Here is a 22,469-nt window from a genome sequence, read left to right as displayed (position 1 = left end):
ACGTCCACCTGAGAGAGCAGACGGGGCCTCGGTTTAAACGTCTCATCTGAAAGACGGCACCTCCGACAGTGCGGCGCTCCCTCAGCACGGCACTGGGAGTGTTAGCCTAGACTTTGGGGTGGGACTTGAACCCACAACCTTATGACACTGGGGCTGTACTGTGGGTGGATGTACTGGGTTGTGAAGCTTACGCTGAAAGAAAAAGACTTAGATTTCTATAGCACCTTTATTGCAAAGGGAGTATAAAAGCAGGGAAGTCTTGCTACAGTTGTACAGGGTATTGGTGAGGCCACATCTGGAATACTGCGTGCAGTTTTGGTTTCCATATTTACAAAATGATATACTTGCTTTGGAGGCAGTTCAGAGAAGGTTCACTCTGTTGATTCCGGAGATGAGGGGGTTGACTTATGAGGAAAGGTTGAGTCGGTTAGGCCTCTACTCATTGGAATGCAGAAGAATGAGGTGATCTTATCGAAACTTGTAAGATTATGAGGGGGCTCAACAAGGTGGATGCAGAGAGGATGTTTCCACTGATGGGGGAGACTAGAACTAGGGGACATAATCTTAGAATAAGAGGCCGTCCATTTAAAACTGAGATGAGGAGGAATTTCTTCTCTCAGAGGGTTGTAAATCTGTGGAATTCACTGCCTCAGAGTGCTGTGGAAGTTAGGTCATTGAATAAATTTAAGACAGAAATAGACAGTTTCTTAACCGACAAGGGAATAAGGGGTTATGGGGAGCGGGCAGGGAAGTGGAGCTGAGTCCGAGATCAGATCAGCCATGATTGTATTGAATGGCGGAGCAGGCTCGAGGGGCCGTATGGCCGACTCCTGCTCCTATTTCTTACTTTCTTGTAGGATCCAAGCACTGGGCTGGAGCTCAGTCGGCAGGCAGAGTTCAGCTTCTCGCTATCGAATACCAACATAAAAAGGTCGATAAAGCTGGTCCCGCTCTGACATTTGGGTTTATAAGCGTCCTTTCTCTGCAAAGTAGACTGAGTAGATTGGGCCCATTGGAAGGATATACTTGTCTTCGAGGTGGTGCAATGAAGGTTCACGAGACTGATCCCTGGGATGAGGGGGCTGTCTTATGAGGAGAGATCGTGTGGAATGGACTTATACGCTCTGGAGTTTAGAAGGTGATCTCATTGAAACATACAAGATTCTGAAGGTGATTGACAGGGTAGATGCCGAGAGGCTGTTTCCCCCGGGCTGTCGAGTCTAGAACTAGGAGGCACAGTCTCAGGATAGGAGATGGGGAGGAATTTCTTCACCGAGGGTTGTGATTCTCTACCCCAGAGGGCTGTGGATGCCGTCAACAAGATCCAGGTCGGTGATTGGAGCGTGGGCAGGTACAACAGGAGCGGTGAGAGATTGTAGAGGGATGCGATCGGAGCCCAAGAGAGGCGCGAGTTCGGGGCCCAGAAGCAGCACGGGCCCAGCCCACACTGCGATATGTGCGTGCACTAGGTCTGTGCAGCAGTGCTGGTCTCCAGTCGTCTTGGTTAACCCTTGCCACTGGATAAAGGCCTAGCTCTGTCAAGCCCGTGTGGTGGCTGGTGTGCAACGGTCACCCCACGTTAAAAAAATCCACGCCACAGGCATCTTCCACCTTTCAAGATTTAGTTCGGACCTGGAATTTTAGGTCCATCAATGAAACACCTGTGAAATTTTTGACGTGGAATCAACTCATCCTCGATTCGAGGGATTGCCTATGATGATGATGATGGATGCCGTCGAGTATATTCAAAGGCGGAGTTCGCTAGATTTTTCGACTCTAGGGGGAGATCAAGGGATATGGGGATCGGGCAGGAAAGTGGAGTTGAGGGAGAAGATCAGCTGTGATCTTATTGAATGGCTCGAGGGGTCAAATGGGCGACTCCTGCTCCGGATTCTTGTGCAAAGAGGCCTGACAATGCACCTTTAATGGGAAGCCGAGACTGAATCTCAGAGCTTTAGAATCAATCAGCTTAATTGCTACAAGACACAGAAGGCTCAGATACTTATTCGCAGCCTCACAAAGGGAACCGGAGGTATTTGCTTGCAGCATTTAAAACTATTTGTAGACTGGGGGAGGGGATAGATAGGTGTGTGCACTGCAGATTAGCAATTAGTGTGATCCACATTGCTTGCAGAGAGATCTATTCCCTCGGCGGTGAACAGCCTGTGCGTCTCCAGCTACCTGCCGTGCGGGTATGCGCCCAGGGGCAACCCAATGCACGGCGCGCGCTCCCTCCTTTCGGTCAGGTCTTTCTGCATCAGCTGTGGCTCAGTGGGTAGCACATTCTCCGCTGAGTCAGAAGGTTGTGGGTTCAAGTTCCACTCCGGGAACTTGAGCACACAAAATAAACCCAGTGCAGTGCTGAGGGAGCGTCGCACTGTCGGAGGGTGCCGTCTTTCGGAAGAGACGTTAAACCGACACCCCGTCTGCTCTCTCAGACGGACACAAAAGGTCCCATGGTCACTATTTCGAAGAAGAGCTGGGGAGTTCTCCCCGGTGTCCTGGGGCCAATATTTATCCCTCAATCAACATAACAAAAACAGATTATCTGGGTCATCACATTGCTGTTTGTGGGGTCTTGTGCACACGTTGGCTGCCGTGTATCCCACATTACAACAGTGACTACACTCCAAAAGGACTTCATTGGTTGTGAAGCACTTTGAGACGTGCCATGGTCGTGCAAGGCGCTATATAAATGCAAGTCTTTCTTTTTTCTTCCTGAACCGATGGTTCCTGTCGCCACAAAACTCGACGTGGACTCGCGGCAGGTCTGCGAGGGTGCCCGCGAGCAAGTTTAGAAACTTGCATTTACGTAGTGCCTCGCGCGGCCCCACGACATCTCAGAGCACTTTACAGCCAATGAAGTGCTTTTGGAGTGTAGTCACTGTGGGAAATGTGGAATGTGTTAAGAGACGAGAGTGCCACAGCTGACACATCGAGTCAGAAGGTTGTGGGTTCGAGTCCCACTCCAGGGACTTGAGCTTAAATCAGGCTGACGCTCCCGGTGCAGTGCTGAGGGAGCGCCGCACTGTCGGAGGGGCCGTCTGTTGGATGACACACGCACACGTAATTGTGTAATAATTCCTGCGCGGGCACACAGCCCCGTTAAGTTAATCAATTGGTTAAATTACACTGTTCAATAGGTAACATTTGAAGAATCAGTGGGGGGGGGGGGGGGGGGGGGTGGAGACCCAAAGTTTACTGCTAAAAAGCTGATCAAAATTTAACTAAGCTTCCTGTACTAGACCAAACGGAGGAGGAGCTCAAACACAACCCGGTAACAAATAACGACCGTGCGGATACTGTAGCAGTAGAGCCCGGCACTGATGAGGGAGCGACCCCCCCACCCGACTGCAGCTCACCCAATCCCGGAGCACGGGCACGACTTGCGGCAGCAGCCATGCCGGCCCAGAGCGTGAGCGAGCGGGACAGACCAGCGGTAAAGCACGCCCCCGACTGTAACCCCCGAGAATGGAACGGGCTGCCGTCACACGATGGGAACCCCGGAGCCTGGGGAACACGGCCGTCCCGGTGACGGCATCGATAGCAGTGGGGGATTGCCCATTTGGCCCGTCTGACCAGGCCTACCCCCAAAGGCCAATCCCAGCAGCTGACCGCCTCTCGCAATGCCCCCGACTGTTGCCCCTCCACAGCCTGACCCAGAAACCGACCCCCAGTCACAAACCCTCCGGGGGAAGATCTTGCTTTCATCGCTCCGAAATTTGCCTTTTGCTGGTCGCAACTTGTTTCCTCTTTGTCTTACTGTCTGGGTCACCTTAAAGTGATTCTAAGTATTGGCCCAGATTCACATTTTCCAGGACAGTTGTTTTCAAAACCTTTTCGGAGAATTCTGCCAGGTTGCTGTGAAGCTGTACCTTCGGTGATTTCCTGGAAATTCGCTGCATCTGGAGACACTCTTTCTCCTTCCCCCCGCCCCCCCCCCCCCCCCCCAAGTATTCACGCACTCCCGGCGATCCCGTCCTAACTTTGAAAAGACAGCACCAGTCATCCGCTGTTAAATTCTCATCTGTGTTTTCGAATTCCTCCATGATCTCGCCCCTTTCCCCACCTCTGCAGCCTTCTACCGCCCTACAACCCTCCCAGTTCCCTGCGCTCCTCCAATTCTGGCCTCTAATCCAAATCCCACCCCACCCCCACCCCCGATTTCCATCGCTCCACCATTGGCAGCCATGCCTTCAGCTGCCTGGGTCCCCAAGCTCTGGAATTTCCTCCCTAAGCCACTCTGTCCTCCTTTAAGCCGCTCCTTAAAGCTTGCCTCTTTGACCAAGCTTTTAGTCACAAAACTGCCCTGCTCTTCTTCCAATAGTGGTGGCAGGATCATTTGTGTCCACCTGAGAGCAGACAGGGCCTCGGTTTAACGTCCCATCCAAAAGACAGTACCTCCGACAGCGCAGCGCTCCCTCAGTACAGGGAGTGTCGGACTGGGTTAAATTTTGGATAGCCGCTCCTGGGAAGCGCCTTGGGGCGTTTTAGAAATATAGAAACATAGAAAATAGGTGCAGGAATAGGCCATTCGACCCTTCGAGCCTGCACCGCCATTCAATATGATCATGGCTGATCATTCACCTCAGTACCTCACCCCAGCCTTTTCTCCATACCCCCGGATCCGTTTAGCCGTAAGGGCCACATCCAACTCCCTTTTGAATATATCCAACAAACTGGACTCGACAATTTTCTGTGGTAGAGAATTCCACAGGTTGACCACTCTGAGTGAAGAAGCTTCTCCTCATCTCGGTCCTAAATGGCTTACACCCCTTATCCTTAGACTGTGACCCCTGGTTCTGGACTTCCCCAACATCGGGAACATTCTTTCTGCATCTAACCTGTCCAATCCCGTCAGAATTTTATATGTTTCTATGAGATCCCCTCTCATTCTTCTAAATTCCAGTGAGTATAAGCCTAGTTGATCCAGTCTTTCCTCATATGTCAGTCCTGCCATCCTGGGAATCAGTCTGGTGAACCTTCGCTGCACTCCCTCAATAGCAAGAATGTCCTTCCTCAGATTAGGAGACCAAAACTGCACACAATACTCAAGATGTGGTCTCATCAAGGCCCTGTACAACTGCAGTAAGACCTCCCTGCTCCTATACTCCAATACTCCAATCCTCTCACTATGAAGGCCAGCATGCCATTTGTTTTCTTTACTGCCTGCTGTACCTGCATGCCGACCTTCAATGACTGATGTACCATGACACCCAGGTCTTGTTGCACCTCCCCATTTAAAGGCGCTATTTAAATTCAAGTTGCAGTTGTTAATTACCGTCTCCAGTGATCTAGACTTGCAACCCATTGTCTGTGTTACGTAATGACCAATCGCACGTGCAAAGCCAAATACACGTCAGGCCATTTAGGCACAAGCCCATTCACTATCTTGTATACATAAAGGAGAGAATGGAGCCTGTCTCTGTGCGAAACCAGAAACAGTGAGATATCACTACCTTGACATAACCTCGTGCTGAGCCAGGTTTGGTTTTTCCACACACACACACATACACACACACACACACGCGCAGCCCAAGCCAAGTGCTGTACAAAGTCTTCAGCCGTGGCTCGCACTCTCGCCTCCCAGACAGAAGATCCTTGGTTGAAGTCCCACTCCAGTGACTTGAGCACGCAACGCATGCTGACATTCCACTCTCCGGTACTGAGGGAGTGCTGCACTGCCGGAGGTGCTGCCTTTCGGATGGGACGTTAAACCGAGGCCCCGTCTGCCCTCTCAGGTGGATGTAAAAGATCCCATGGCCACTATTGGAAGAGCAGGGGAGTTCTCCCCGGGGTCCTGGGGCCAATATTTATTCCTCAACCAACATCACTAAAACATTATCTGGGTCATTATCACACAGCTGTGTGGGAGCTTGCTGTGTGCAAATTGGCTGCCATGTTTCCCACACTACAATAGTGACTACACTTCAAAAAGTATTTCATTGGCTGTTACGTGCTTTAGGGTGTTGGGTAGTCACTATGTAAATGTGCCTTCAGCTACTGAGGCTGACACTCCAACATAGGCAGTTCCTCGAAATCGAGGAAAACTTGCTTTCACTCCAAAAGTGAGTTCTCAGGTGGCTTGCGGTGTAGAAGTTCCGAGTAGAGCGCTTGTGTGGAATTCCTACACAACAAGCGAGCCCCAGGTGGGCAGAGGAAACGTTAAAAGGACACCCTCAAAGCCTCCCTGATAAAGTGCAACATCCCCACCGACACCTGGGAGTCCCTGGCCAAAGACCACCCTAATTGGAGGAAGAGCATCCGGGGAGGGCGCTGAGCACCTCGAGTCTCGTCGCCGAGAACGTGCAGAAAGCAAGCGCAGGCAGCGGAAGGAGCGTGCGGCAAACCAGACTCCCCACCCACCCTTTCCTTCAACCACTGTCTGTCCCACCTGTGACAGAGACTGTAATTCCCGTATTGGACTGCTCAGCCACCTGACAACTCACTTTGAGTGGAAGCAAGTCTTCCTCGATTGAGGGACTGCCTGTGATGATGAGTCATCACATATCAAGGGGAATGCTATCAACAGCACGGCATTCAGTCTCCATCTGATCATGCTGCTCACACAGAAAGATTCAAACGTCTTCTCACCATCATCAGATTTAACCCCTCAGGCCAACTCTGCCTCTCCAAGAAGCACTGACCCGTTTACAGTGCCCCAGACACAAACGACCCACCATTAACAGGTTATGGCTCAATTTAAATGGGCAAAAAGGTCCGCCTCACGGTAGGGACGCCTCACCTGAACTGAAAACAAGGGGGACCTGCGTGCATAGATTCTCCCTCTGCCCCTCCCCCGCAATGCAGGAGAAACTCCTCGAGCTAAATAGAACCAAGTCCTGAATAAGGCCGAGCGCCCTTCCAATTGTCTGCCTGATCCACAAAGGAGCGCTCAAAAGGGAGGGGAAAAAGGGCTCTTTGAGGCTGGGGTTGTTTTCTTTGGAACAGAGGAGACGGAGGGGAAACCTTATTGAGGTGAAAAAAATTATGGGGGGCCTAGATAGGTCCTTCCTATCCACCCTATTTCCTCAAGGTCCAGGTCAGTGATTGGAGCGTGGGCAGGTACAGCAGGAGCTGCTAGGTCGGGGCAAAGGTGCGGCAAGAGACTGTAGAGTGATGTGATTGGGGGCCCAGGAGAGAGAGTTAGTTCGGGACCCAGAAGAGGCGAGGGCCCAGGGGCAGCACGGGCCAGCCCACACTGCGATATGTGCGCGCACTAGGCCCCTGAAGCAGAGCCTGGTCGCCAGTCATCTTGGGTAACCCTTGGCACTGGACTAAGACCTAGCTCTGCCAAGCCCGTGTGGTGGCTGCTGTGCAACGACCACCCCACATTAAAAAAATCCATGCACAGGCATCTTCCACACTTCAGGATGTAGTTCAGGATCTGGAATATTAGGTCCTTCATTGAAGCACCTGTGAACTCATCCCTTTTTTGGCATGGAAGCAAGTCATCCTCGATACGAGGGACCGCCTATGATGATGATTTCCCTTAGTAGCGAGGTCAACAACCAGGGGGCATAGATTTAAAATAGGACGTTTAGAGGAGATTTCAAGGGAAATGTTTTCACCCAGAGGGTGGTGGGGGTCTGGAACTCTCTGCCTGAAAGAGTGGTAGAGGCAGAAACTCTCACTACATTAAAAAAATGCTTGGATGTGCACTTGAAGTGCCGTAACCTACAGGGCTATGGACCAAGAGCTGGAAATTGGGATTAGGCTGGATAGCTCTTTGTCGGCCGGCGCGGACACAATGGGCCGAAATGGCCTCCCTTCCATGCTGTAAATTTCTGACATGATTCAACCGCTATCACCCACTTCCGGAGATTTGAGCACATAACCCAGGCCGACACTCCCAGTGCAGAGCTGAGGGAGCGCCGCATTGTCTGAGGTGCCGTCTTTCAGGTGAGACATTAAACCGAGGCCCCGTCTACCCTCGGGTGGATGCAAAAGATCCAGCGGCCACTGTTGGAAGAGCGGGGAAGTTCTCCCGGCCAAGAACGATTGAGTTTACACCCCCTTGGGCCAATTCCTGCCTCTACCGACTTGGGCCTAAAACTCAGGAGTTCAGAAAACTGAGAGGTGACCTTATTGAAACATAAGAATCTGAGGGGGCTTGACAGTTAGATGCAGAGAGGATATTCCCCTCATGTGGGAATCTAGAACTAGGAGGCACAGATTCAGAATAAGGGGCCGCCCATTTAAAACGGCAATGAGGAGGAATTTCTTCTGAGGGTCATGAATCTTTGGAGAGCTGTGGAGGCTGGATCATTGAATATATTTAAGGTGGAGATACAGATTTTTGAACGATAAGGGAGTCAAGGGTTATGGGGAGCGGACGGGGAAGTGGAGCAAAGTCCATGATCAGATCAGCCATGATCTTACTGAACGGCGGAGCAGGCTCGAGGGGCCGAATGGCCGACTCCTGCTCCTATTTCTTGTGTTCTTATGTCACAAAGTTCCCCGGGCCCAAACGATCCAGCATTAGCGACAGATTATGGCTAGGGAGCAAGGCCTCGACTGAGCTGCGTGCAAAGATTTCCCCTCGCATTTCGGCACAGTGACCGCGACACAGCCTTTACCGACACGGTAACACGCACATGCGCAGCATCACGGTTTCAACCACTTCCCGCCTCAGGAACAGTCGCTGCTCCGCTCGAGCACCCCCCCCCCCCCCCCCCACCCCACAAAACAGAAAGCGAAGGCCGTACCTGTCATCGTCGCCGTCCTGGTGCGTCCCGACCGACAGCATGGACTTGGCAAGGGTCTGCATGGGCGAGACGAAGCGCAGCGAACCGGCAGCGCCGCCGTCGGAGCCGCGAGCCTTCCTGGAGGGGCTGGCGTCCTGGACCAAGGGGCCCGGCGAGGCGGACGTGGATCGAGGCTCAGAGAACTGCGGGGGTGTGGGGGGGGGGAAAAAGGGGGAAAGAGAGACACGGAAGAGTTTTAGCCAGGGTTACTTTACAAAAGCAACACTGACAAACAGGTCACAACTACAACAAGAACGTTTGTTTATATAGCGCCTTTAACGTAGTCAAATATCCCAAGGCACTTCACAGCAAGCAAAACAGATAAATTTGACACCGAGCCAAACAAGAAAAAATTAGCGCAGGTGACCAAAAGCTTGGTCAAAGAGGCACGTATTAAGGAGCATCTTGAAGGAGGGGAGAGAGAGGTAGAGAGGCGGAGAGGTTTAGGCAGGGAGTTCCAGAGCATGGGGCCCAGGCAACAGAAGGCACGGCCGCCAAAGGTGGGGCGATTATAATCAGGGATGTACAAGAGGGCAGAATTAGAGGAGCGCAGACATCTCCGGGCGGGGGGGGGGGGGGGGAGGAGAAGAGATTACAGAGATAGGGAGAGGGCAAGGGCCATGGAGGGATTTGAAAACAAGGATGAGATTTTTGAAAAGGAAAAATGAACAGAGCTACGGAGAAAGGGTGGGACTAACTGGATTGCATTGAAGGCTGCTCAGAGAAAGTTCACTAGGTTGATTCTAAAGATGAGAGGATTGACAAGATAGGTTGAGTAGGTTGAGCCCACTGGAGTTCAGAAGAATGAGAGGTGATCTTATCGAAACATTAAGATAATGAGGATGCTTGACAAGGTGAATGCAGAGGATGTTTCCACTGATAGGGGAAACTAAAACTAGGGGACATACTCTCAGAATAAGGGGCCGCCCATTTAAAACTGAGATGAGGAGGATTTCTTCTCTGAGAGTTGTAAATCTGTGGAATTCTCTGCCCCAGAGCTGTGGAGGCTGGGTCATTGAATATATTTAAGGCAGAGATCGATAGATATTTGAGCGATCAGGGAATAAAGGGTTATGGGGAGCGGGCATGGAGCGGAGTCCATGATCGGATCAGCCGTGATCTTATTGAATGGTGGAACTGGCCCGAGGGGGGAAATGGCCGACTCCTGCTCCTATTTCTTATGTTGTTGTGTTATGTTCTTCAGGGAGTCAGCACAGGTAGGACGGGCTGAATGGCCTCCTTCTGCACGATTCGATTCTGTAACTCCAGACGGATCAGGCTAACTGCAGCTGCAATCTAGGGGAAGCTTCAGCGTCAATGGGAGAGATTGAGAAGAGAAGGGAGTGGGGGTGGGGCAGGGGGGTGGAGAAGAGAAAGACTCTACAGAACTCTGAATTGCCCCATGATCTCAGGTAGTAACACCATCTCACTTGGGCTTCGATACAACACAGTACGCTGCTTCTCTCGACTGCCCGTGCCTCCCCCACCCCACAAAAGGCACCAAGGGCCCATTCAGCTCCACTGCACAAAAACCTTTGGCACGGTAGTAATGTCAATATTTTGACTAGACACAAGCAGAGGCCCGAGAGCCTTTGAACAGGCTGCAACGCGCCCATGGGGTTCGCTGAGGAGGGTCACTTGAAATACAGTCTCGTCAAGCCCATGGGCTTGAAGTTGGAGCGAGCAGTCATTTCGGCAGGGGGGGGGGGGGAGAAATCGTGTAGGGATTGGAATACCAGTGTCATCCCCTGGTCATCAGAGAAGAGCAAGAATGTTTTGCATTCATATAGCACCTTTCTCAACCACCGGATGTCTCAAAGCGCTTTACAGCCAATGAAGTACTTTTGGAGTGTAGTCACTGTTGCAATGTGGGATACGCCAATTTGCGCACAGCAAGCTCCCACAAACAGCAATGTGATAATGACCCAGATCATGCGCCTTTTTAGTGATATTAATTGAGGGATAAATATTGGCCCCAGGACACTGGGGAGAACTCCCCCTGCTCTTCTTCGAAATAGTTACCGTGGGATCTTTTGCATCCACCCGAGGGGGCAGACAGGGCCTCGGTTTAGCGTCTCCTCCAACAGTGCGGCGCTCCCTCAGCACTGCACTGCGAATGTCAGCCGAGATTTTGTGCTCAAGTCTCTGGAGTGGGGCTTGAACCCCAACCTTCTGACTCAGAGGCAAGAACGCTAAACAAATAAAATACAAACCGGTCCAAAAGAGCTGTACTGAGGGAGGTTCACTGTCAGGTGGACACAAAAGAATCCATGGACACTATTTCGAAAAAGACCAGGGGAGTTTGCCCCGGTGTCCCGGACCTATACTTATCCCTCAATTCCTAACAATGTACACCCCAAAAAAGTACATAATTTAAACACTTTTGGACATCCTGAGGTGGTGAAAGGCGCTATATAAACGCAAGGTCTTTCTCGCTTTCATTTAAGAAAATGGGTTATAATGTAAAGCAATTAAAGACTGCCTCTCTACACACAGCAGCCGGTGATGGTGGAAAGTCACCTTTGTCTACACTGACAAGCATAAGTCAATCAACAACAACTTGTATTTATATAGCACCTTTAACGTAGTGAAACGTCCCAAGGCGCTTCACAGTAGTGTTATAAGTGAGAACAAATAATTTTGACACCAAACCATAAGAAGAAATTAGGGCAGGTGACCAAAAGCTTGGTCAAAGAAGTAGGTCTTAAGGAGCGTCTTAAAGGAGGAAAGAGGCGGAGAGGTTTAGGGAGGGAGTTTCAGAGCTTGGCGCCCAGGCAACAGAAGGCACGGCCACCGATGGTGGAGCGATTATAATCAGGGATGCTCAAGAGGGCAGAATTAGAGGAGCGCAGACATCTCAGGGGGTGTGTGGGGCTGGAGGAGATTACAAAGATAGGGAGGGGGCGAGGGCCAGGGAGGGATTTGTAAACAAGGATGAGAATTTTGAAATCGAGGCGTTGCTTAACCGGGAGCCAATGTAGGTCAGCGAGCACAGGGGGTGATGGTTGAGCGGGACTCGGTGCGAGTTAGGACACGGGGCAGCGAGCACAGGGGGTGATGGTTGAGCGGGACTCGGTGCGAGTTAGGACACGGGGCAGCGAGCACAGGGGGTGATGGTTGAGCGGGACTCGGTGAGAGTTAGGACACGGGGCAGCGAGCACAGGGGGTGATGGTTGAGCGGGACTCGGTGCGAGTTAGGACACGGGGCAGCGAGCACAGGGGGTGATGGGTGAGCGGGACTCGGTGCGAGTTAGGACCCAGGGCAGCGAGCACAGGGAGTGATGGTTGAGCGGGACTCGGTGCGAGTTAGGACACGGGGCAGCGAGCACAGGGGGTGATGGGTGAGCGGGACTCGGTGCGAGTTAGGACACTGAGTCAGCGAGCACAGGGGGTGATGGGTGAGTGGGACTCGGTGCGAGTTAGGACACGGGGCAGCGAGCACAGGGGGTGATGGGTGAGCGGGACTCGGTGCAAGTTAGGATACGGGGCAGTGAGCACAGGGGGTGATGGGCGAGCGGGACTTGGTGCGAGTTAGGACACGGGCTGCCGAGTTTTGGATGACCTCAAGTTTACATAGCGTAGAATGTGCGAGGCCGGCCGGGAGTGAGTTGGAATAGTCAAGTCTAGAGGTAACAAAGACATGGATGAGGGCTTCAGCAGCGGATGAGCTGAGGCAGGGGTGGAGACGGGCGATGTTACGGAGGTGGAAATAGGTGGTTCTAGTTATGCCGCGGAAATGTGGCCGCAGGGTCAAATGTGACACCTAGAGATTGCGATCAGTCTGGTTAAGCCTCAGACAGAAGTTGAGAAGAGGGATGGAGTCAGTGGTCTCCCCAATATTTAATTAGAGAAAATTTTTGCTCATCCAGAACTGGATGTCAGACAAGCAGTCTGACAATTTAGAGGCTGTGGAGGGGTCGAGAGAAGTAGTGGTGAGGTAGAGCTGGGTGTCGTCAGCGTACATGTGGAAACTGACGCCGTGTTTCTGGATAATGTCGCCAAGGGGCAGCATGTAGATGAGAAATAGGAGGGGGTCAAGGATAGATCATTGTGGGGGGCACCAGAGGTAACGATGTGGGAGTGGGAAGAGAAGCCGTTGCAAGTGATTCTCTGGCACAACTGGGTAGACAAGAATGGAACCGGACGAGCGCAGTCCCACCCAGCTGGACGACGGTGGGGAGGCGTTGGAGGAGGATGGAGTGGTCAACTGTGTCAAAGACTGCAGACAAGTCGAGGCGGACGAGGAGGGATAGTTTGCCTTTATCGCAGTCACAGAGGGTGTCATTTGTGACTTTGATGAGCCATTTCGGTACTGTGGCAGGGGCGGCAATCCGATTGGAAGATTCAAACATGGAGTTGCGGGAAAGATGGGCACGGATTTGGGAGGAGACAACACGTTTGGGGGTTTTGGAGAGGAAAGGGAGGTTGGAAATGGGGAGGAAGTTTGCAAGGACGGAGCAGTCGAGGGCAATATTCCCTTCAATGCCGGTCATCAGCATACATGTGGAAACGGAGGGCGTGTGAGGAAGTCCCGGGGTGGTGAAATGCGCTATCAGTTTTTTTTTTAAAAAACACACACACCGCCGCACAATTATCGAAACTTGCCTTTTTTATTCCTCCCTGTTCTCCGGAGGAGTGCTGGCTCAGGTTTGGCGACAGGGGCTGCGAGGCGGTCTGCTCCACGAACTGCCGGAGCGGCTCCCTCGACGTCGCGGCGAGCACGCTGCTGTCGCTCTTGGACACGGCCGTCTCCTTGGGCGCCGTGGCTGCCGCGCCGACACCGGGCACGCTGGCGGCCGGGGGATGGCCGGAGGGCCGGGGCGGGCCGGCGAGAGTCCTGGCCGCCTGGAGCAGCATGTTCAGGGTGTTGCCGGGGGTGCCCGGTGGGGGGGGCGTCGGCAAGCCGTGGCTCTTGGGCGCGTGCGGCTTGGGCCGCAGCTGGTTGACGGCCTTGTGGGCCAGGCCGCCCAGCTCCAGGTGAGAGTCCAGCGAGTTGACGTGCCGGCCGGCCCCGTCCAGGGCTTTGGCCAGCGCCGGGCCGTCCAGGTCCTTGTCGTACAGGTCCAGGCAGGTCCAGCGGCCCCGGCGGTAAGGCTCGCCCAGGCCGTGGTCCAGCTTCACCACTCTGAAGCGGGAGCCACACGAGCCCCCCAGCGGGCAGGCCGTCTTCAGTGGCGATTTGCCAACCGCGGCAGGGCCGGGCAGCGAGGCCTCCTGTGCGGATGACGGTGGCGGCTCGGGCGGGTCACGAGCCGCTCCGCGGGTGGCCCCCTCCCCGGCTGCCTCGGAGGGCGGCGTGGTGCGGTCTGGGGCCAGGGGGTTGCCGCCTGGCCCGTAGCCCGGGCCCCCGTTCACGAGGGGAGCCGCCGAAGGAGCGCCGGCCTCCGCCTCTCCGTTCGCCGTCTCCTTCGGCCCCGCGCTGCTTCCGCCGTCGTAGTCCGAGGTGACGCTGGTGATCTGGAACCCGCTCTTCTTCTTGCCGATCATGTCTGCCGCTGGCAGAGTTCCCCCTCGTCGGCACAAAATAATAATAAGAACCCCTCCCCGCCCCCCAACCACTCAATTCCTCAGTTTTCCCATCTCCGACTGGTCCAATTCTCGAAAGGCTCACTCTCCCGGATTCCAAACGGGTCGAGCAGCACAGGAGGGAGACGGGAGCGAGGGGGCGCCTCGGTTAGGAGGCGCCGGTCTCGCTGTCCATGACCATCCTGCAAAGCCAAGAAAGTCTTCTGACGTCTCCGGGAGCCCCACGGAGATCAGCCCACAGTCCTCTGGCTGGGATAAGATGCCATGAGATCAGTTAGCAAGCACCGGCTGACGGTTGGGGTGTCCCACGGCACAAACCTCCTTCTGTATTTTAAACGGGGCGCTGAAGTGTCATATAACCTGCAAGTTTAAACAGAGAGAAAAAAAGCACATGAGGTTCTTCATATGTACACATTGTCGCCTCCTCCCCCCCACCCCATCCTCCCCGCTCAGCATCGATGCCCCCCCTCACCGACTCCTCCCCTCCACTCATCAGCAACTCCTCGCCCCACCTCCCCAACAACTCCCTCCCCCTCCACTCCTCACCATCGACCCCCCCCCACCCACACCGACTCCCTCCCCTACACACAATAACCCCCCCCCCCCACAACGTGTCCCTCCCCTCCCCACCCACAACGATCCCCCCCCCCACCCAACCAACTCCCTCCTCACCCCCACGACTGCCTCCCCACCACCCCCGTACTGACACCTCCCCACGAACCCCACCGCTCACCACCAACTTCTCTTCCCCACCCACCCACACCCAATAAAAACTTAAAAACACGATTCAAATTAATACCATAGCATTAGACAGCACAGTTGGCTATTTGGCCCATAGCATTAGACAGCACAGTTGGCTATTTGGCCCATCGCATTAGACAGCACAGTTGGCTATTTGGCCCATCATGCCTGTGCCGGCTCTTTGAAAGAACGATCCAATCAGTCCCACTCCCCCCTGCTCTTTCCTCACAGCCCTGCTAATTTTTCCTCTTCAGATATTTATCCAATTCCCCTTTTGAAAGTTACTGTTGAATCTGCTTTCAGGCAGCGTATTCCAGATCATAACTCACTATGTAAAAAAAATTCTCAACGTCTACGCTCTGCTTTTGACAATTATCCTAAATCGGCGACCTCTGGTTACCGCTCCTCCTTCTAGCGGAACAGTTTCTCCCTCAGCTGTGGCTCAGTGGGTAGCGCACTCGCCTCGGAGTCAGAAGGTTGTGGGTTCAAATCCCACTCCAGGGATTTGAGCACGTAAATCTAGGCTGACACTGCCGGAGGGGCAGTGCTGAGGGAGCGCCGCACTGCCGGAGGGGCAGTGCTGAGGGAGCGCCGCACTGGCGGAGGGGCCATCTTTTGGATGAGATGTTAAATCGAGGCCCCGTCTGCCCTCTCAGGTGGACGTAAAAGATCCCAGGGCATTATTTCGAAGAACAGGGGAGTTATCCCCAGTGTGCTGGGGCCAATATTTATCCCTCAATCAACATCACAAAAACAGATTATCTGGGTCATTATCACATTGCTGTTTGTGGGAGCTTGTTGTGCACAAATTGACTGCCGCATTTCCCTAATTACAACAGTGACTCACTTCAAAAGTACTTCATCGACTGTAAAGCGCTTTGAGACGTCCGGTGGTTGTGAAAGGCACCATATAAATGCAAGGCTTTCTTTTCTTTCTATCACCTACATCAACACCACCAACAAGTATATAAAAAGAGAGTGACTAAAGCAAATGTTGGTCCCTTAGAGGATGAGACTGGAGAATTAATAATGGGGAACAGGGAAATGGCAGAGAGTTCGAACAAATATTTTGTATCGGTCTTCACAGTAGAAGACACTAAAAATATCCCAATAGTGGATAATCAAGGGACTACAGGGAGGGAGGAACTTAATACAACCACTATCACTAAAGAAGTAATAGTCGGTAAAATAATGGGACTAAAGGCAGACAAGTCCCCTGGACCTGATGGCTTGCATCCTAGAGTCTTAAAAGAAGTGGCTGCAGAGATAGTGGATGCATTGGTTATAATCTACCAAAATTCCTTGGATTCTGGGGCGGTCCCAGCAGATTGGCAAACCGCAAATTTAACGCCCCTATTTTTAAAAATGGGAGACAGGCAAAAAGCAGGAAACTATAGACCAGTTACGCTAACATCAGTCGTTGGGAATATGCTGGAGTCCGTTCTTAAGGAAGCAGTAGTGGGACATTTGGAAAAGCATGATTCAATAAAGCAGAGTCAGCATGGTTTTATGAAAGTGAAGTCATGTTTGACAAATTTGCTGGAGTTCTTTGAGGATCTAACGAGCAGGGTGAATAAGGGGGAACCACTGGATGTGGTGTATTTGGATTTCCAGAAGGCATTCAATAAAGCGCCACATCAAAGGTTACTGCACAAGATAAAAGTTCACGGGGTTGGGGGTAATATATTAGCATGGAGAGAGGACTGGTTAACTAACAGAAAACAGAGTCGGAATAAATGGGTCATTTTCCAGTTGGCAAACAGTAACTAGTGGGGTGCCACAGGGATCGGTGCTGGGGCCTCAACTATTTACAATCTATATTAAATGACTTGGACGAAGGGACTGAGTGCAATGGAGCCAAGTTTGCTGGTGATACAAAGATGGGTGGGAAAACAAGTTGTGAGGTGGACACAAAAAAATCTGCAACGGCATATAGACAGGCTAATGTGGGTGGGCAAAATATTGGCAGATGGAATATAATGAGGGAACGAGAGAGGTCATCTACTTTGCAGAAAAAATAAAAAAGCAAATTATTTAAATGGAGAAAAATTACAAAATGCTAATAAGTACTAAGTTAATTTTGACAAGTTTCTCATTTCCAATTCAAATGGAACAAGAATTAAGTTAATTTTCACAAGTTTCCCAACGCTGAACAAAGAAAAGAATTTATATAGCGTCTTTCACGACCACAGGACGTCTCAAAGTGCTTCACAGCAAATGAAGTGCTTTTGGAGTGCAGTCACTGTTGTAATGTGGGAAATGCAAGTCTTTCTTTCAATGTAATGTGGGAAACGCGGCAGCCAATTTGCACACAGCAAGCTCCCACACACGGCAATGTGATAAGGACCAGATAATCTGTTTTTTTATGTTGATTGAGGGATAAATATTAGCCCCAGGACACGGGAGAGAATTCCACTGCTCTTCTTCCAATAGTGGCCATGGGATCTTTTACATCCACCTGAGAGAGCAGACGGGGCCCCGGTTTAACGTTCCATTCGAAAGACGGCACCTCCGGGGCTCCCTCAGCACTGCACTGGGAGCGACAACCTCGATTTTGTGCTCAAGTCTCTGGAGTGGGACTTGAACCCACAACCTTCTGATTCAGAGGCGAATGTGCTGCCCACTGAGACATGGCTGACACTGTATATTTCTCAACCCTAACTAATAAGTAGTAAGTTAATTTTGACAAGTCTTTAAGCTCAAATTCAAATGGAAGAATTAAGTTAATTTTAGCAAGTTTCGCTACCCTGAATGTTAAGAATTAAATTAATTCACAAGTTTCTCAACATTAACACAACTTTCTCAACATTGTGAATTCTGACAACTTTCTCAACATTGTGAATTTGAACAAGTTTCAGGTTCCAATTCAAATGAAATAACAATTAAAGTTAATTTTGACACAGTTTGCAACCCTGAATATTAAGAATTAAGTGAATTTGAACACATTTCACAACATGAATTGAATTTCAACAAGTTTTACAACCCTGAATGTTGAGAATTAAGTGAACATGAACAATTTTTTCAACATTAATTGAATTTCAACACATTTCTCAATCCTGAATGTTGAGACTTCGGTGAGTTTTGACAAATCTCAACCCTAAATGTGAAGAATTCACTGAATTCAAACAAGTTTCACAACTCTGAATGTTGAGAATTCAATGAATTTGGACAAGTTTCTCAAGCCTGAATGCTGAGAATTAAGTGAAGTTTAACAAGTTTCTCAACCCTGATTATTAAGAGAAGTTTTAACACATTTCACAACGGTGAATGTTGAGAATTCAGTGAATTTTCTCAATATTAAGTGAAGTTTAACAAAGATCTCACCCTGAATATTATGAAGTGAAGTTTAACACTTTTCACAACGCTGAATGTTGAGAATTGAGTCAATTTGAACACATTTCTCCACACGAAGTGAAGTTTAACACGTTTGTCCACCCTGAATGTTGAGAATTGAGTGGGTTGTGACAAGTCTCAGGTCCCTCTCTGTCCCAGCTCAGATGGGTGAATGTGGCCCAGTTGTAGGTCGTGGCCTGGCTCTCGCCACACACACACAGACACAGACAGAGGGGGCACTTCCCGCAGTCTGTGGCCTGTCCCTCACCCTCCCTGCACAGATGGGGCACAAGGCCTCAGGCCTCGGACTGTCCTGCTCTCTCCCCTCCGGGGCCTCGCACTGTGACAGCGGCCGGCCTCCCCCCCGCCCTGTCAGGCCTCGGGCTCACCTGCGGGGCCCCCTACCGGGGCCTGGGAAGCTGTGTCTCCAGCCGCCTCTAGCTCGCTCTCCTTCAGCCGCTCCGCTTCTCGCCGCTGTTGACAACTTTCCACCGGAGGCGGCCGCAGCAATCCATCCCGCCTCTTTCCTCCCCGCCCATTGGCTCATTCCCGCCGTGTTCCGCCCCTCTTCTCCCTTCTGATTAGCCACCCGACCCGTCGCTCAACGCAACCGTCGCGAGTTATTGGCTGCCGCCGCTGCCACTCGACCGCCAGGTCCAGCCCTCGCGTCTTATTGGCTCCCTTCGCCGCCGCTCGACCGCCAGGTCCCGCCCTCGCGTTTCATTGGTTGTTGCCGCCGCCGCTCATCCGCAGGGTCCCGCCCCCGTCCTCTCATTGGCCGCTGCCGCCGTCGCTCATGCGCGAGGTCCCGCCCTCCCCGCGTCCCCCGCTGGTCAATCACAGGGCGAACGTCACCCCGCCCACTTTCACGCCGCCGCCAACCCCCTCCTCGAGACGGCCTCACGTCACGCACCGACACCGGCGGCTGCCATTGGTCGACTCGCGATTGACGGAGCCACTGATTGGCTGCGCGGTCCCCCCTCCCCCCTCCCCACTGAGTGACGTCGGTCCCCCTTCCCAGTAATTGTGGCTCGCGGGCCGGCCGCCAATCAGACGCGGGCTTGCATCTACTGGCCGGGTCCCGCGGCGTGCACCAAGCGCGCTGATTGGTCGCTTCTACAGCCAGCGCTGAGGGTCCGCATCAAGCCTACCTGGAAATGATCCGCCCTCGCCAAATGTTGACGTGCACTTTCGTCCGTACACAGTGCAAACCCTCCACCGCTCCCCACACTCCCAATATACACCGCATTCCTGCATTCTCTCCATTTCTGCACTCTCTCTCCTGCATTCTCTCCATTCCCCATTCCTGCACTCCCTCTATTCCTGCAATCCCTCCATTCCCCCATTCCTCTATTCTCTCCATTCCTGCATTCTCTCCATTCCTGCAATCCCTTCATCCCTGCATTCTCTCTATTCTCTCCATTCCTGCATTCTCTCCTTTCCTGCATTCTCTCCTTTCCTGCATTCTCTCCTTTCCTGCAATACTTCCACACCTAATGCAAGGGATAGGAGTCCTGCAGTGGCCACCTTATTCAACATCACGGGGTAGTGGAGGGGTGTTGGGAGAGTGGTGGAGGTGGGGTGAGGGAAGGTTATGGGCGTTGGAGAGTAGTAGTGGGGGTAGGTTTTAAGGACCATCTTAATGGAGGAGAGAGAGGTGGAGAGGTTTAGGGAGGAAATTCCAGAGCTCAGGGCCCAGGAGGCTGAAGACACGGCCGGCAATGGTGGACAAAGATAATTAGAGAAGCGCAGAGATCGCGGAGGGTTGTAGGGCTGGAGGAGGTTACAGAGGTAGGCATGGGAAAACTTTGTCTTAACGCCTGTGGAAAGAAGCACACCCCACTGAAAATCCAGCACGCAAACGTATAGCGGCTTGAGCAAACAGCCGGCCTTGCAAACAAAAGGATAAACCAGCTTGAAGCAAAAGGAAGGCCAGGGAGCAGCGGCGGGTCACATGACCTAGGGGTCACGACCCTGCGCAAACAAGGTAAAGGCCAAGCAAGGGTCGTAACTTGTGGTGGCGGAGTCAACGGGTTCGGCACCTGTTCAGGGGTCGTGTTGGAAGGCACAGAAAATCGAACTAAGACTTCTGAGCTCTTTTTGTTCATGCATGGCTTTCAAATAGAGGGCTGCTGTTACTTTGTGGAGCCTTCATGCAGCAGCAGTGCCAATAACCTCGGACCATAAGAATCCAGAGCAGGAGCAGACCATTCGGCCCCTTGAGCCTGCTCCGCCATTCAATAAGACCATGGCTGATCTTCGACCTCAACTCCACTTTCCCGCCCGATCCCCATAATCCTTCGATTCCCTTAATATCCAAAAATCTATCGATCTCGGTCTTGAATATACTCAACGACTGAGCCTCCACAGCCCTCTGGGGCAGAGAATTCCAAAGATTCACCACCCTCTGAGTGAAGAAATTCCTCCTCATCTCAGTCCTAAATGGCCGACCCCTTATCCTGAGACTGTGTGACCCCTGGTTCTAGACTCCCCAGCCCGGGGGAAACATCCTCCCTGCATCTACCCTGTCAAGCCCTGTAATAATTTTGTATGTTCCAATCAGATCAACTCTCAATCTTCTAAACGCTAGAGAATATCGGCCCAATCTGCTCAATCTCTCCTCATAGGACAATCCCCCCATCGCAGGAATCGGTCTGGTGAACCTTTGTTAGCCGTGGCTCAGTAGGTAGCACTCTCGCCTCTGAGTCAGAAGGTTGTGGGTTTGAGTCCCACTCCTGGAACTTGTAGCACAAAAATCTAGGCTGACACTCCCAGCGCAGTGCTGAGCGAGCCCCGCACTGCTGGAGGGTGCTGTCTTTCGGATGAGACGTTAAACCAAGGCTCCCGTCTGCTCTCTCAGGTGGACGTAAAAGATCCCACGCCACTGTTTCGAAGAAGAGCAGGGGAGTTCTCCCCAGTATCCTGGGGCCAATATTTCTCCCTCAATCAGTATAACAAAAACAGATGATCTGGGTCACATTGTCACATTGCTGTGTGTGGGAGCTTGCTGTGCGCAAATTAGCTGCCGAGTTTCCCACATTACAACAGCGGCTACACTCCAAAAAGTACTTAATTGGCAGTAGAGCACTTTGGGACGTCCGGTGGTCGTGAAAGGCGCTATATAAATGCAAGTCTTTCTTTTCATTGCACTCCCTCTATGGCAAATATATCCTTCCTGAGGGAAAACGCCAACAGATTTGTCAAATATGATTTCCCTTTCATAAATACCCAACTCTTATGTCCCAAGGGCCGAAATTACGGCCTTTTTATGATCCCGTCGGCGCCTCCAGGGGGCGCTAATGGGGCAGATGGGGTTTTCCCTGAGGCGAGAGGGGATGATGCCAGCTCCCGGGATATTGCCCCGGGGTTTTGGGATTGCGCTGTTCCATGCAGCGCTGCACCGCGCGATCAGCGCCCCGGGCTGGCGCACGCCCGTCGATGACGTCATTGGCGTGCGCGCCGACCCCTTTGCGCCCGGCGGACCCGCAAGGCTGACACGGGAGGATGTCAACGCCAGCTTCGTGGGGCGGGGGCCGGGGAGGGCGGGCCGGGGGGCTCTTAAAGGGGAGGGCGGCCCGGGCCACCATCTTTGTTTGTCGGGCCGAGTCTTGCGTTGGCCCGACAATGGCGGCCCTCGCCTCGATCGTGCTGTCGTCTATCGTGCAGCCCGACGCTCCGCCATGGGTCCCGGTCGACTGCGAACCCTGGTGGCCCGCAGAGCGTGCAGCGGCCCTCCCCTTTAATTGACGGGGAGGGGCGTTGTAGCGCGTCAGTGTTACGCGGAAACATCCGCCCAGCGTTGGCTCTCTCGGTGTGACGCACTGCCGCCCAAGGAGCGGCCTTTCCATGGAAGGGAAACTGCCGGAGACAGGCGCTCCGCTCCCTTCGAGCGGCGCATGGCCCAATTCCGCGTCGGGGGCGGGGCCTCCAGGCCAGGCGATAAAAGTCCCGCCCCAGAAGTTTACCGCTCCCCCCCCCCCACAGTCGGGGCAATTTCACCCCGCTAGTTTTTGGTCACCCCCTCCTAATCTTCCCCCTTCCTGGCCGGGCTGCCCTTCGCCACACATCTATTTCCTCCTTGGGCTATCTGCTTAATATCCTCAACGCTATATAAGTAGGAAC

At 52.6% G+C, this 22,469-nt stretch overlaps 1 protein-coding gene across 1 annotated transcript in view; it reads right to left on the bottom strand.

The window, feature by feature from the left end:
* Positions 1-18,837, bottom strand: part of LOC139232817 (TSC22 domain family protein 4) — a 61,062-nt gene extending 42,225 nt beyond the window's left edge. Inside the window, exons 1-3 of the mRNA XM_070863312.1 lie at positions 18,737-18,837; positions 13,353-14,633; positions 8,709-8,890 (exon numbers count right to left, since the gene is read on the bottom strand). Of these exons, the coding sequence (XP_070719413.1) occupies positions 8,709-8,890; positions 13,353-14,234 (1,064 nt within the window). The 5' untranslated portion in view covers positions 14,235-14,633; positions 18,737-18,837. The remainder of the gene's footprint in view (positions 1-8,708; positions 8,891-13,352; positions 14,634-18,736) is intronic.
* Positions 18,838-22,469: the final 3,632 nt, after the last annotated feature.

The sequence above is a fragment of the Pristiophorus japonicus genome, chromosome 20 (assembly GCF_044704955.1).
Source record: "Pristiophorus japonicus isolate sPriJap1 chromosome 20, sPriJap1.hap1, whole genome shotgun sequence".
Lineage (NCBI taxonomy): Eukaryota > Metazoa > Chordata > Chondrichthyes > Pristiophoridae > Pristiophorus > Pristiophorus japonicus.
This window is presented reverse-complemented; position numbering and strand designations above follow the sequence as displayed.